Source organism: Drosophila yakuba, chromosome 3L (genome assembly GCF_016746365.2).
Source record: "Drosophila yakuba strain Tai18E2 chromosome 3L, Prin_Dyak_Tai18E2_2.1, whole genome shotgun sequence".
NCBI lineage: Eukaryota > Metazoa > Arthropoda > Insecta > Diptera > Drosophilidae > Drosophila > Drosophila yakuba.
This window is the reverse complement of record NC_052529.2, coordinates 5652376-5668985: the sequence shown is the minus strand read 5'-3', so window position 1 is coordinate 5668985 and position 16610 is coordinate 5652376. Positions and strand designations below refer to the sequence as shown.

The 16610-nt window shown below is 42.9% G+C and overlaps 2 protein-coding genes across 2 annotated transcripts in view; both read left to right on the top strand.

The window, feature by feature from the left end:
• The window catches only part of LOC6533024 (connectin), a 132916-nt gene that overhangs the window by 42478 nt on the left and 73828 nt on the right, over window positions 1-16610 (top strand). The gene's annotated exons all lie outside the window — the stretch shown is intronic.
• On the top strand, window positions 12688-13348 carry LOC6533030. The gene is made up of 2 exons (XM_002093729.4): window positions 12688-13058; window positions 13114-13348. Exons 1-2 carry the CDS (start codon window positions 12763-12765, stop codon window positions 13259-13261), a joined length of 444 nt encoding a protein of 147 aa, XP_002093765.1. The 5' UTR covers window positions 12688-12762; the 3' UTR covers window positions 13262-13348.

The following is a 16610-nucleotide window of genomic DNA, read 5'->3' as shown; positions in this document are numbered from 1 at the left end:
CAAAGCCAACCGGCAGACGAGCATATTTAAAAACTTTTGTTTTTCAACTTTGCTACACTTCTTTTCATTTTTTATTTTCCCATTTTTATTGTTCGGCGAGTTTTCCTTGCATCCGCTGGCTGCTCTTCCTTTAAAAAGCTCCCTTTTTTGTATTTTTTGTTGCTTTTAATGCGAAACTTTTAACTGAATTAATTCCTTTTACTGAGCTTCCCGCGCTCCGGCTCCTGCTACTTATCTATGGCGGGAAATGCGCAGCCAGGCGTTTAGTTTAATCTTTTAATTTTTCCTTCACTTTTTGGTTGTTTTTTTTTTGTTTTTTTGGGGTGCTGTAGCTTCAGTTTCGATGCTGATTAAGGAGGGCGGCTTTTTGGCCATATGCTAAATTGAATTCTCGGGGGTGGCAGCTACAAGCCAACCCTTTTACATCCTGTTGCATATTTGCCCTCTCCTCAGCTGCAACTGCGCCATAAATCAAGCGTGTGTGGCTATAAAAAACAAGAGTCGCGAAAGGGGGAAATTAATATTTTAGTTGGGCTAAGAAGAAAGCAGCACACACGTGCAAAACACCTGTCATAAGGGGCAGATGTCATAAAAGCATGTGGGATGTGGGATGTTGGATGTTGGAATGCTGATGCCCATCCCGCTGAGACTTGAAATGGGTTTGGCCGATTTAGGTGGTAACTGCGTGACTGGCGTCGGCGCGTCTTGGCTGAAAACCACCGCCTTCTGCTTTTGGCCCCAGTTTATCAGCCGCACTGGCGGATGTCAGAGTAAGTGAAATATTTCCAAACAAATAAAATGAAATGTGCCGCACAAACGCGCTGTTCTGCGCAGACAAACAATTCCAAAGTGAAGGAAAGCGTCCAAGCCAAGAAAAGAATGGCAACAAAAAAAAAAAAAAAACAAGGAGCCAACGAAATGGCAACATGACATAAACATGACATTTGACTTTCTCCCAGTCTCGACTTCTGTCAGCTTTTTATGGAGGGGTTTTTATTGTGGAGGTGCTTTTCCAGGGGTTTTCGGTGCCCCTTTGTGTGGCACGTGACTGGCCGCGTTTAGCAGCTAAGCAAATCATATGCACCTTTGTTAAGAAATTATAAACCCCAGACTGGCACGCGAATCAAATATGCACGAAAGACGAATTAAAAGTACACGGCAATTTATAACACATCATGTTGTTTTTCAAAAGTATTCATAGAATACTCTTAGAACTAAGATTTGAAGGGGTTTTCATACCTTGTGTGACTACTCTTTATTTATTAACCCTTTAATTACAATATTTTTATAAACTTTTTTGATTAAACTTTACAGAACAATTTAATTTTTTTACCAAGGTCGGTCGCAGAATAATCTTCTCGGCTCCATGGTAATCCCCATTTTGGTGTTAGCGTATTTGGGCTTTTTGCTGTCAAACTTTGCCTGGACCCAAAACGTCCAAAACCCACAAAACGCCGTAACCGCCTTATTAATTTAAAAGCCTTTAGTCGGAAAAATAATGCCAGGGCCAATTTGGCAAATTGTTTGCCATCTAAGCTAAATGTTACGACCCAGACATGTGGCATGAAATTTATTTGCTCCACAATTGGCCCCCATCTCCACCCAGAAACCCACATCCAAACTCCATCCCTTGGAGTGAAAAGTTTTCAATAAATGCAGTTTGGGTGTGGGAAATTCAAAGCCAAAGCCAAAGCCAAAGCCAATCAAGAGTGAAACCCAAGGCTCAAATCAATGGCCATTCAAGTTGAATGCATTTCGGGCAACTTATTTTTGGTGGAAATGTGACTGGGGTGGCCAGTCAATTGTCAGCTGCCATAATAATTTGCCACATCATTAACGTCTCGACTTGTTCAAGAATTTGAGGGCGAACTCCGTGGTGAGCTGGCCAAGATCAAAGTGCTTAATAACCGCTGACAAGTCAGTCGGCAATGCTCTCGACCTCAAATTAGAAAGGCATTTGGGGAAGGCCAAGGGAAAGCCACAATGCCCAGCAGTGTGGTGGCGCTCAAGACATTAGCATTTTTAATTTCCAATAAAAATTCAAAAAATCGCCGCACAAGTAGGCGATAAAAAATTAATAAAGCTGCGATTATACAGAGACCACACCAGCGAGACAGCCGCGGCTCAATGTCAGTCAGTTGGCGGTAAAGTGTAGGTGGAGCAGGAAGTGGAAGTGGAAGTGGAAGTCGAGGTGGAAGTGGAAGTAGAGGTGGAAGTGGAAGTGGAGGAGGAAGTGGATCTGGAAGTGGAAGTGGAGCACCACTAGCCCAGAGAGCTGTGAAAATAATTTGAAATTCAATTTTCGACAATGGCACACAAAGGAATCGCGCCGCATCAGCAGCGGCAGCAACAGACAGGCCTGGGTGATTGAGGGGTTGGTTGGGGGGTTTTTTGGGTGGTGCTTGAGTGGGTGGCTAGGTCATTCGGTGTGTGGATGGGTAGGCGAGTGGGCCAGCGGTGGTTGGGACGAATGGCCACGGCTCGTTAGGAGGCAAGCGAGCGTCGCTCGCAGTCCTGTTTCGTAGCGCACCTACGGACAGGTTATAGTTCTACAATTGGAGAAAACATTGCTTACCTATGCTACTGCCCCTTTAAATATTTGTATTATATTTATAAATAATTAATATATATTGTGTTTTTATCATATATTAATTTATACATTTATTTATAATTTTTATCATATATTTAATTTTCTAAGAGGACAGAAGTTAGTCATAGTTTAATTATTTTAAATCTCGTCCAAAAGTTTATATGTTAAAAATAAAATGCAAGACTTGAAATGTTCTCTAAACTTATTGATTTTTTTCACTCATTTCTTTTTATGCAAAGCTGCTTACTTATTTCTCGCAGTGCATCCGTTTGAAGTAGTCAGTTGCGCGTTGCGCTTGTTGAATGTCCAGCGATTGCAGAGCCTGAAGGTCTGACGGGTCGAGGTGCCGGGTGCGGGGATTTCACTTGCAACACGGTGTGGAAAATTTACGATTTTATTACTCAATAAATGCAAAAACTCGCCACTCGTAAAGAAAAACCCATTGCCCGCCCATTCGCCGCCCTCTCTACCCATTCAGATGCTGCACTTCCTGCGTCCTCTTTAAGTTGCTCGAAACTGGGTTTAAATTACATCGTGGGCGTGGCATTTGGGCTGGGGATTGGGGACTGGGGATTGAGGAGGTCCTTGGAAGGCACCAAGACACCCTCCACTCTTTCTGGGTTAATGTTGGCAGGTGGAAATTTTCGAAATCCCCAGCGGTTTGAGCTTCGCTTCGTTTCGCTTCGCTAGCAGGTCATGCATAATTTAAAATTAATTTGGTTCTATGTAAAATTTTCGCCATGGCTTAGATATCCACCGGGATGGTGGGCGGTCTGTGAAATATTATATTTTGGCATTGTGTATTGTGCTGAATTAATAAGGCAAATTGAAATTTTATAGCCATCAAACATTTATGGCGGATCGTTTGATATTTGATTTGTGTGATTCCGGATTTCTGATTCGCTCGATTGACCCATCTCATAAATACGAGTACATCGACAGAGAGTTGGAGGTGGTAATCAGTCATCAAGTGTCTGGTTTGTGAGTTTGCCAAATAATTGCAAAAAGGACGGGAGCAAAAGTTTGCCCTCGAATTGCAATTGCTTGGGCGGCGTAATTGTTCTTTCGCAGCTTCTTCTCACTTGGCAAGCAAACCGTAAAAGCTGGGGCATAAATTGGGCAAATTTTCCTTTGGCAGTGTCAAGACTTTTAATTGCAACAAAATAATTATGGCGCCCTGGGGCAAATTGCAAATTGGAAACTGCAACTCGACGCGGCGCCAAAAAAAGATGCTAAGCAGACTCCAGCTGCACTAACCGAAACACTCGCAAAATTAAAAGCAAATGAAACAAAAGACAAACAATGGTGCCGAACAATAGAAAGCTGCAAATTAAAATGGCCAAACTGCGGATACATGGAAATAGCCAGTTGGTAGAAGAAGGCAGATGTCTTAAAAATAGTAAGAATTTTAGGTGTCTGGAAAGTAATAGTAACTGGTAATGGAACAACTTGTCTATAAAACACTTGAACCATTTATGGATAGCTAAATTTTGTATGCCACCTCTTTTGCCTCTAAAAATTCTTTCGCATGTGCCGACGGAAGTGTTCTTTTAGTATCAGACCTTCCAACATCTTGTCGAAGTCTTAAAGGTCCTGCTGCTAAATAAAATGGCAATGACTGGACTTTACGAGCCAAGTTGCGTGCCCCGAAAAAGTGTGCGGCAATTTTTAGAGCGCATTTGGGTGAAAAGTCCGCAGCAAACCATTTAGCAGTTAGTTTTGAGCTTTAGCCATTTGCAGTTGTTGCTCGGCCTGGTTTATGCCAGCCTTTGATATGGATTTTGTCGCCGCTAGAGAAGTCTTTTTATGACTGCACCAAGTGTGCCGAAAGTTTCCAGGCTCCAACTCCAACTGCCTCTCCCCTAAACCGAACTCTCCCTCTAAAACAATGGGCCAAGTGCTCGGTTTCGTTTGTACCACCAGTGCGTGACGCATTCCGGGTGCACTTGAAACTTGAGATTTCCCCCACTGAATTTTCCCCCCCGATTTTCCTCAGGCAGGCTGTTCTGTATCTGGCCAAGCTGCAAAGTGTTAGATAAAGTTTCGGCGCCACTTTGTTGACTTGCCAGACCAAAATGTGTGCTTAACTCCCGGGCTCCTCGTCCTCGTAGTCCTCCAGCAGCTCCTGCACCTCATCACCCGCATCCGCATCCTTATTCATCGTCCTTGCCGCAGAAAAGTTATCGAAATGAAGATCGGTAGCGCTTGGAGCTGTATCGTGCCGAGTGGAACTTGATTTCGAGTGCATTTGATAAAGTTTATTAAACTGTAAAGTGCTGCGGATGGGCGACCAGTCTTTAGCCGGATAAAGTGCATTAAAGAGCACAGCTCTAACTGGTTTAGTGACACAAATTGGAAAAGAGAAAGTAATTGTTTTCGGATATTCTCTTATAATTCAATTTCGGCTGTAAGTCTGACTTCAAACTTTTAAAGTGCTAGTTTCAGGTGACTTCTTGTGCATTATAAAACCCACTATAGTTTAATAAGTAAACTTATTTGTGCTTAAATACAAAATTATGCCCAAAGACTTCTATTTCCTGCCACTTATTATACACAAAATCATGCATTCAGAATTTTATCCTTAAATACTTATAGCAAACACGATAAGCTCATCTCGTAGAACCCCATTAATATTGGATGTATTGATCCACTTATTTCACATATTCTCCAAAAACAGCACACAAGAAGCGTATCAAATTAAATAAATTACGTGATCTTATTAAACGTGTCTGGCTGGGCTGAATAGATGTCCTCTGGCCTAGACACGGTCCAAATGTGAGTTTATTTCCAGCCGACTAAACGTAACTAAGATTAACTGTTGCGCGGCAAACACGAATGCCAAATGCTGCCTGCACCTCGAATCGGAGGCAGGTGGCAAAAAGCTGCACGTGTCCAGGACACAGGCACTGAATAGAGTTGGGTACTGGGAAATAGGAAGTGGCAAATGGTAGTGGTGGTGGTGGCAGATAGAGTCGCAGTTGGAGTCGGGGCTGGAAAATTAAGTGCCGCACAAGCAGCTGCAAATTTATATCAAAAAGTTAACGCAACGCGCAACCGCACCCAAAATCGAGACTAGTCCGAGTCCATTTAAAAGGAAGCCTTCTGTTGCCTGTTATTTGCTGATATATCACAGGAAGAAATGCTTGTTTATAGCAGTGTCAAAAATAATACGAAAAATATATGTATAAAATAATGAATTTCTTAGTCAGTCAGTTAGCAGTCTAAGTATACGCAAACCGATGTAATTGTTTTTGCTGCATTTTGGTATGCGGTGTAAAAACGGTGGTAATTGTTGGAAAAAAATAGTTTTTTGTTCAGTGCATGCAACACCTCCCTTCAGCAAGGATCCTTTCTTGGCGCGTGTATAAATCTTGCGCCGGTTTTATTTGGCTTAATGACCAGACGTGCACGGCTCCATAATTTACGGGGGGTGGGTGGCTCAGTTCGCTTTCATGTAGATGAGCCACCGGCAGACAAAGTAGGCAAAGTCTGAGCTCCGCTTCTTGGCCCGGCCATTTGTATCCTTGTATCCGGAGCGGTGTAGTTGTATTGCCTTCTCTCTGTGTGTGTGTGTGTGTGTGTATGTGTGTGGCTATGCTACTTGAGGCAACATGTTGCGCTTTTACTGCCCGGGACTTTTGCGCAGGAGGGTTGGGAGGAAGTGTCTACTTTGTCTTACTTTGCGATACTTTGTTGCGGCTTTTAACAGAAATCCTTTGGCCACGTTTCAGCTTTCGAAGCTTTCGCTCACCTGAACGCGCTGATTATCTGCTCGGACCCCAATGGTAATTACCCGGGGACAGAAGCGACTGTCCTGTGCCACTGCGTAGAAATCATAAGAAATGCCCATCGCCCTGCTTTGCTTGAAGTAAATCGCATAATTTATTTAATTGTATTTTAGTGTGTGCAATAAATTTATATTAGTGCACCCGAGTTCCAGCACCAGCACCCGCATATGGCCAACCGCAAAAAGTGCCAGGAGTTGGGGTTCAGCCAGTGGAAGTGGAAGGGAAGGTGGAGGTGGTAGATACAATGAGGACACCAAGCGTAACAATATAATAGAGGCCAACCCCTAAAGTCACATATCTAGGAGTGTGCGTGTGTGCGAGTGCGAACAATGACTGACCAAATATTGACATAAATGTCAAACTCAAATTAGAGCTCAGGGTCAAGGGTCGACCCTTCGCCGGCGCAGCCACCAGCAGCCACTCGAACAATAGATGCAAGTTGCCAAATCCAGCCGCTGTTGGGTTTGGGTTCGGATTCGGAACTGGGCTCTCAGCTGTAATCCTAAACAAACAGGGGAGAACGGAACTCAGCAGAACAGACACTTCACCCATTATGCAATAAAACAATATGAAGTGGAAGGGGTAGCAAACAGTACACAGAAAAAAAATATAGTAAAATCAATTGTGGGATTGTTTTGCACAGAGCATTGGTATTGCAGATGTAGTTTGATGTAGAAGTTGTACAAGCCTATAACTATTACCTTTCTTAAAAAGCAGATATAATTTCAGCTATGTTAGTCATAGAACCAAAAATACTACTAAGCAATTGAAATTATTTATTTCCGTGTATATGCGAGAGAGATATATTCAAGATTAAGGTCCGCTGGCATATTGGAATTGTTTGATAAGCAAATGCCAGGCGGGGGAATCCGGGCACACTGCATTGGATTAGCGTTAAGTACTGCTCTGCGGGGGCGATGGAATGGGGATGGGAATGGGGATGGCAGTGGTAGAAGAGCTGGCTGGAAATGAGCAAATTGCACGCTAATGCAAGGCATTATGCTTTTGGATCGTACGGAATATCCTTTGCCCCCCCCTTCCACTTCTTCTGTTTGCTTTTGGTGGTGGCTTTTGTTCGGTTTTTGGCTCGTAGCTGCGTTATTTCACCTTTAATCCGCACTTAGTGCCTGGCACACAGATGGCGGGGAGCACCACCGCTCCACGGGCACCACCACAACCAAGATTACCAACGCCAGCACCACCAAATGCATTCCATTCATTATGCACCACATCGAGTGCGCTCCCTTCGAATCCGCGGCCACATTGCCATTGATGTGGATGCGAGTTGCTGGACTTGTTTATTTCCCGGCATGATGCCTGGTCCACTTTCGCATTTCTTCAAGGGTGGCTAAAAGGCATCGGGTTCAAGGTTCAATATCGCCTCTTGGGCCGAGAACAATGGCATTTATCCCACAGAAGTGGCTGCTGATCGAGGGGGAGTGGTGCGTATAGGCTTAATGGGATGCTAGCTAAATAGGTTACAAAAGTGACTACTTATGCCCAACCCCAGTATCCATGTCCTACTAATTGGTTTCCCTTATAACTGGTACTTGCTATAGAATATCTTTAGCATCTGCATCTTCACAAAGTTCGTGTTTTAAATTAAAACATATATTTTCGGTGCCTAGATCTAACCATACTTACTTTCATTTATTTGAAATTAATACCAATTGAGAACCAACATTGATATAAGATAGTCTCTAATTTTTGACCTGATTTGTGTTCGGTGAACAGCTAGTTTTCCTCTTTGTTGCCCAATTTGGAATATATGGAAGCAAAACAATACGCCATCAGCTGAACGTAAATATTTGATCAACACAATAATTAGCAGAAATTACAGATTAATGAATATTTAATCAGAAGTTCACTAGTCACTGTAGTCACGGGTTGAAACTGTTTTCGAAACGGGAAAGGGAAAATAGTTTTCATCTCTATGAAATCGTGTAAATTGACTGGTTGACTGCATGACTGCGGCCGAAATTCTTCTCCTGAGCTGCATATGTACTTAAAATAATAGCCAGGCCAAATTAATTGAGTTACATTATACATTAGTGCGTCTCTGTGAGTCTGTGAGTCAAACCCCAAAACAGCAGCAGCAGCAGCATCAGCAGCATCCATGCATCAGTTGGCAAGTGAAGCCGAAATATTTCACAGCCATCCGAGCTGCTTGAATTACCGAAATGCAATTGGAATTACAGCGGTCGCCACAGAGGGGTCACATAGATACACACCCACACACACACGCATACACTCGGGCACTAACTGACATGCTAAATATTGCATACATCTTGTGCATTGTGTCCGTGTGGCAAATAATTATGGCATTAATATTCCTATGCAAATATATGTGCATAGTGCTTTGTTCGCCGTATCTCGGCATCCGTGAGATACAATCCGCCTGTTTGGCTTCGGTGGCTGGCGGTCGAGAAGGGCATGTGTTCATTAATGCAATTATGACCGCAACAGGCGTGGGGCATAAACACGACTCAGTCCTAAAGTGGAACCATGCAGAAAATATATTTATACTTGAAAAAATGTATTCGCAATACGAAATCCGGCTAATCAAAGAGCTTATCTGATTAGCCACAATCTTCAGCTTAGCTTAATATCATAATAATCAGTGTAACCTTTCACACCAGATTATAAACTTATAATGACTTTTAATTTGTATAAATGCCAATAGCTATATACTTTCCCATCTTTGAATAATCAATCACTACACAGAATGTGGTCACCTTTGAATTTGTATCATAATCAAGACACAAACAGATGATTTTCATTCCGACACCCATCTTTTTCGCTGTGCACGCATTAGCCGCTCGTTTTTAGGTCGTCGAATCGGTGAAGTAAGCTCCATTAGTGAGTTTTGTTTAATCGCATCAGCCCGCCGAAAATCCAAATCAACGCCAGCTGCAGCAGTAGCAGCAACTTCCTTCGGGCAGGCCGAAATGTATAATCAAGCAGGTACAGACTGTTAATGGATCTAATACCCCATATCCTGTATTCCATATTCCCGGACAGCCAGCTTCAATGCAACAAAGACCACCCAATGGCACCCCTGCTAAGCACAGATTTGGTTCGCTCTAATGAGCTCTGCGTGCAGCTTAAGGGCAACAGTAGCACGGCTGCTTCTATTTGCGGCACTTTGGCAATATGTGGCTAAAATTACTTGCAACTGCCGGCGGCAGGGTGCAGATACTCGTACATCACCACCAGATGCATTTTAATTGGAATACCGAAACAGCGAGTAATAAAGCGTACAGCGAACAAAATAAGAATAGTAGCGCAAACAAAAAGGCGGCGACTGCCCAATTAGAAGCCTATTAGTGGTAACCACCACCCCAACACCAGCCTCTTCCAATCGGAACTGCTCCTCCATTGTTGCTGGCAATTGCAGCTGGACGAAGCACTGAGCGCCCAAAGCCAGACAACAAATTATGCCAAATGGCTAATGAATAAATATCTGCAGCCAGCACTCTACTCCCGTCCGCTTGATAGTTGGCATCCTTTGAGATGCACTCAAGAAAAATGGAAGAGTGTTTTTAAACTGTAAGGGAGTTAGAAATATTTCAGACCCAAAGAATATTTAAAAAACCTGAATGTGTCCAGCTATAAAAGATAGGAAAAAAACTAGACTAGAAGGTGGAAAATTATTATCTATATTTTTAATTATCATTTATAATTGTGAGTACAAATTAAAAGGAAATATAAAACAATCACCTGCACTCATGTTTCTTGTTCGTAAAAAACAATTTTTCTACAGAGACTTTCACATTTGCAAGTTTTTGTTAATATGCAAACCACTCCCATATAGGTTACAATGGGGTAAACGATATTAAATTTTAATATTTACCCCTTTGCTTATCCTCTAGTTAAAAAATGTATTTATCATTTTTATGTGCTGCCGCGTTGTTGGCGTTGAAGTTGCACTTATGAGAGAGCTCGGCGAAAAGCGCAAACACGGGCAAAAAGCGGCAAATGCAGTTTTGTACATACATATATCGCTGGGTGCCGCCTGTGTAATTGTATCTGTGTGTACTTTGTGGCATGCCACATAAACTTGATGCTGCTGCTGTGCGATATTTTAGCATTGAGCAGCTCTCAATCCCCCAGCATTGCATCCGGCCACGCCCCCGCCCACGCGGGGATATTTAAATCCTTGTTCCTACGCAGGGATAGCTGTTACGCCGACAAGGACTCGACTCAGTTGGCTTTTGTATGCGCATTAATGCAACGACTCTCATGTTTATTCACACACAAATTTGCAGCGAATACAACGCACAGCACACTGTGAAAGTGCGGTGATAGCGGGATGCATTCGCAGTCCCACACAGAAACCCGGACTCGGATACACTCGCACTTGGCTGGAGCAATCTGCTGGCAAATGCGCTTTACATTTTGCACACGCTAATACAATTTAATGGTCGCATTAATTTGGCGCATCTGTTGCATTTTAAAACACGCACACACCGCCACACTCTGTGTGTACGCACACCCACACATATACTCAGACACACTGATGCACAGATACATAGATACTCAGATACACTGATGCACAGATACACAGATGCACAGATACACAGAAGTGCACCGATACAGATGCACGTTCAAGGAGCGGCAGGCAACCGCAGGATACTTTGCTCACTTTGTTGTCGGCGGGGGAGGTTAAAGCATTTGCCAACTGCAAATAAAGTTGCGCTCAGCTAAATATTAATTCTAACCAAGTTAGGGGAAACTACTTTAATGGCGGGGGCGTGGCAGCCGCACAACTGCTTAATCCTTAGCTCAGTGTAGTAGTCGGAATGAAGATTGAGATACATGCGCTCGGCAACAGACAAAAAAGCCGTGATATATGCCACCAGCAGGCAATAACAGTTCCACATTTTCTTGTTTTCACCAATGAACGCGTGAATGCTAACTTTATATTGGTGCACAAAGAAAATACGAATAGAAAAAGGTTCGAAATCATCTTAGATAGAAACTAAAAGTGCCTACGAATATTGATAAAATATTAGTAAAATTTATTAAAAACCAAGATAAATAAAACTCTAATTTTATTAGTTCAATTAAGCTATTTAAAAACTTCGTGCTACTTAGATTAAATTATATTATATTTGTATTTGCATTAGGAACTTGACCGATTCAAAACACGTAGTACAGCGTACCCTCCTCATTGGAATCGCAAATGCGTGGCAAGTTTGCTATTGCTGCCAATTAGGTTGCCATTCTGTTTGTGCCAATGTTTGCATATTATTTCTGCCCAATTTGCATTGATGCAATATTGTCCATGTCCCGCGTTGCACTTTCCCCCGCCCCCGCCACCATCACCGTCTCAGTGGCGGCGTCAAATGCAGAAAATGTCAAAATTTAAATATTGAAAGTGACGCTGGCAGACAAAAACCCGTCGTGTTGCGGGCGTCGCACTAAGCGGATAAGCGCTTGTTAAATTTTTAATGCGTTGCATAATTTTTAGTTCGGTGTGGATATGTTGCACAAAATATGTTCGTATATTTTAATTCGCGTGGCGGATGCGAAACGCAGCGTGAGTGCTGGCTGCATTTGAAATGAGCCGCATGTGGCGATGGCCGATTAAGCCAGGCTTAGAAGCTACACATTCCTCATTTCGCACTCGACAATGATCCATTTATTTGCACTGTCAGCGGGGGATGGAAAGGGGAAAATGGGAATTTATATTAATTATAATTTTCGCAACCATGTCTTGCCATCAATTATCAGAGTTTGTCCGCCAGCTCAGTTCGCTCTTTTGAGCTCGTTTCTGCTCGATGCATTTAAATTTTTCCCCTGCAAAGTCCTTGATAAACATTTTTCAATTAATTTTTATTTGCTGCCGACGACATTTCTTTGTCCACACACATGCGCATATATTTATGTATGTATATGTATGTATGTGTGCTGCTGCGTACACATCAGCAGCAGCAGCAACTTGACGGCAGCAACAGCATCGCCTTTATGTGTTTCACGTATTTCTTTAACGGATTTCCACTTGTCTCATTTTTTGAAAAAAACTTGTCGAGATGGCACTCATGGCATTGTCAAGCCCACTCACACACAGACATTCGCAGATAAGGCGAGGCAGACAGAAAGAAAATCTTACACGCACGGCAATCGGGAATAAAAGGAGAACGGGCAGCAGCGGTGCGTAAAAAATCGTCCTGGAGCATCGAAGCACTTGAGATGCGCTAGCTAAAGATACTGAAAATGAAATGATATGAATCACTAAAAATATAAATTGAAGTCTAAAAAAGATCAGTATTACTATATTTTATGGAAATTTTTTAATCGCATTACCTCCGAGTTAGCTCTCAGAATCAATCATATCAAACAGTATCAAGACCGCCAGCAGTGAGCAAAACTAACACAATCATGTTCTCTCGCATCCTGAAACCAAGCCTAGTCTTATGCAGAAGTGTAAACACTAGCGCATGGCTTCGCTACAAGGATCCCGTTTACCAGATTTTCCTGGACAAGGTGCGTGAGTACCGGCTGAAGAGTCCCAAGGGAAAGCCCATAGATCCTGGCCCAGAATACGAGGCGGAACTGAAGGAAGCCCTTGAGCGTCTGGCACTGCAATACGGTGGCGGTGAGGGCGTGGATATGACGGAGTTTCCGAAATTCAAGATGCCCGATTTAGATATTGATCCTATATCAGTTCAAGATCTGTAAGTTACGCTTAAATTAAAAAAAGTTTTAATTAAAATATAAATACCTCTCAAGACCTGAGAACAAACCAAAGCCGGAAAAGGAGAGTAAAGATAAAGAAGTGCAGGCCAAAGATAAGGGCGGTGATAAAAAAGTGAAAGGCAAAGATGACAAGAAAGCTAATCAAACAAAAGGCAAGGATGAAAAGGACAAGAAAAAGTAGATCCTAACTAAAATGATAGTTTTAAATCTTTATAAAATTCCTGCACAATTTGTACTTTTTTTGCATTGAATTAAAAATTATTTAATGTTTATATTACTACAAAATGACTTTAAATGCCAGCATATTTGAGCTACCCGTTTGTAAGGGGTATCCTGTGCCAGGATATACCCAAAAAGAAGCGCACCAAAATATTTATTAAGCACATACATGCATAAGCAGCACTCACACACACACGCACACACACATACGTGCCCATGCTTTTACCATTTTAAGTAATTCCTTAAACAACACAACAGGTCGCCGCCATTCGCATGGCCTTGTCCCTCCCCTAGGTCCTTCGTCCTTCGGCGCCTCCTCCCGCCCCCCTTCCTCTGCCCACCCCCTTCCATTTTTTCCGTGTAACTGACGCTGAGTGGCAGACACACAGATACTCACATAAGCAAATTGAATTTAATGCTTTCTGCTGTTGCTCTTGATAAAACGTTGGAAAGCGAGAGGTACGAGATGAGCGTGTGGGAGCGAGAAAAACAAATCAAGAGACGTCGCGAAGGAAATAAAAGCCAAACGCACAAATAAATACGCACAAGTACATAAATTTAAATTATTTTCGTGGCCTGGCCTCGCTTTCATTATGCTTTTTTATTTTATTATGCCGCTCCGCTACAGTCGGCTTCAAGGATTCAAGCATCCAAGGATCCGGCATTTGACTACGGTCCAGACGTCCTGGCACACTTTCTGAATGCCATAAGAGTATCTCACAGTGCGCTTGTATGTAACTGTGCCTGTGTATCTGCATCTGTATCTACATCTTTGGTACCGTTGATGTTAATCTGTATCTGTACATGTTGCTGTGTGTCCTGTAACTCTGGCAGCGCATCTTCAGCTGTCTCTTAGCGAACTATGCGGCCGCATCGAGCAAACAACTACAACAACACAGCGAAGACGTCCTTGGTCCTTGTGTAAGGCATGTTAACTGGGATTTGACAGCTCGTAAATAATATTTCGCTTGTTTGTTGGCTCGGCACAACGAGAGCAACGTCTTGCACAAGGTTGAAACAAAGACAGTGGGCTGAGTTGGGGGTGTAATTTAAAATATATATATAATACATAAAAAATAAGAAACTAAAAAAAAATTCGGAAAAAAAGGAAACACAAAAAATGTATGTTTTAAAAGAAGAAAGTAGGAACTACAACAAAAGATATTCGTCTCTTCTAGAAACCTAAATTATATAACAATGAATGGATTATTTATATTGTTAAGTAGATGAATTATTCCAGCTGTCACAGTAAAATGTTCTTTAATTTCTTAATTAATTTATCCGCTATCTAAGATGAATAATTTACTTGTTGGCGATTTAGAACCACTGTAACCTCCTATTCGATGGCAGCCATGTGAAAACGAGAAACGCATTTCATTTTTAAGCTTCTCCTTCTTGGCCCTGCTTGTTAAACAGTCTTTTTACATGACATGTGTGGGCGGTGGTTGGTTGGTTGGTTCATCCAAGGAGTCAGATTCTGATTCGAATGAGATGCGGTGGCTGGTGGCTGGTTGCTGGCTGTCCTGGCATGTCCTGGCGGGTCCTGGCGTGTCCCGATTTTTCGGGCCCAAGCCGCCACTCTCATTATGCGCACTCTCCTCGTTGCCGGCTTATTAAATTTTCATAAAGCACAGGCGCTCGTAAAAAATTGTACTCGCCCGCTTTTAAGCGCAAGTGGATTAAGATTAAAGCTTTTTAAAGGAAAATAACTTCAAAGGCGGACGACCTGTAATTAAAGCCATGAAAACTGTCCGCAATTCGATTGCCGAAAACTGAATTAAGCTGCGAACTCGAGCGTCCAAGAAATCAGAGAAGTTGAGAAGTTTAGGGTGAAACCAGGAGAACTGGAAACCACAGAAGGAATTGGGACTTCACCCAACGGATCCGCTCAACTGGAAGAAGATGATGGCGATGACGAGGTGGTGAGAGATATCTAAGGTCGCTTTCCCGCTTTTCCGAACCACACACATACACATGTTAGATATACGTCAGATATATGTGGATATATAGACGTGGAGATACATATATACATACAGATATCTGCCCGCTGGCTGTGCTGAAAGTGAAGCATCTTGTGCAATGTAAACGAAACGTAGCCGATAAAAATAATACGAGAGGCAATTTCGATTTATTGACAGGTGCTCGACTTTATTGAAACGTTTAACTTGAAAACCGATGGAAAAACCGAAAGGAGGCTCGCTCCATACACATATAGAAGATATATGTAGTAAGTGGGCACATGCAAAATTGTGCAAAACGATAAAAATTATGTGAATTTCGTTGTGATTTATCGCTGTGAGTGTTGGGGCGGTGGCTGGATTTTATGTGCCCAGATTTATGGCTCCTTCGGCTCGCACAGGATGTGCATTCGAATTTTGGACAAATTTAATTACACTTTTACCTTGTGTGTCTTGTGCGGATCAGCCACGCACTATTTGTCATTTTGCCCGGTACCCATAAATTCCGATGTGCATTTAATTTTGTCGAGCCGCACGTACGCATCAATGCCTGGGCATTATTTAATAATGAAAATTGAATAGTCCTAATTCAACGTGATGACAAAGTGGGTCCAGGTGGATATATAAGTGTATATAAGTATATATGTGTATGGTGTATGTGAGTGTGTGTGTGTGTGTGTGCAGGACACGTGCCACTTGAGCACACACGCACTAACACAGGATACACAGGACGCCCCTCCAATTGTGGTTTTCCTTTTGTCGCTTCCGTTTCCGCATAATTTTTGCAAGCGGAAAACTTGAGAGCGCTGCGCTAACAAAACATTTGTTAAAACGGAAGACGGCAAACGCAGACAAAGGCGATGGTTTACCGGCAAGATAGCGCACTAAGACCCCCTTTAAGCTTACGTAATTTGGTCTCCCGAACTCGAGTCCAGAATACAGGGACTACGAAATGCGGGCACGTAGCAAGCAGGTGAGCTGGGGAGCCAGGGAGCAGGGGAGCCGGAGACCAGGGGAGCACCAAAAATGCCCAAGTTCCACTTCATTTTTCCGGAGGCGAGCGGCTCCACAAAGGTTGCATGTGATTTGTGTCAGCGGCGGAGTCGCGCTCCAGGATACGTTCCAGACTATATATTATGCCGCCGGGCGACAGTTACAACAATAAAACATTTCGGATGCCTCCTTGTCTTGTCGCTCGTCCTTCTGCTGTTATCCTGCCACCACCACCACCACATCCACATCCACAGCCACGCACCTGGCCAAAAGGGCTGAGCCTGAGTTCTGGGCTCGTAATGAACGATGCCTGGCATTTTCTTGTTATTTTTTCATGCCGCAGCCGGCGGGCGGACGACG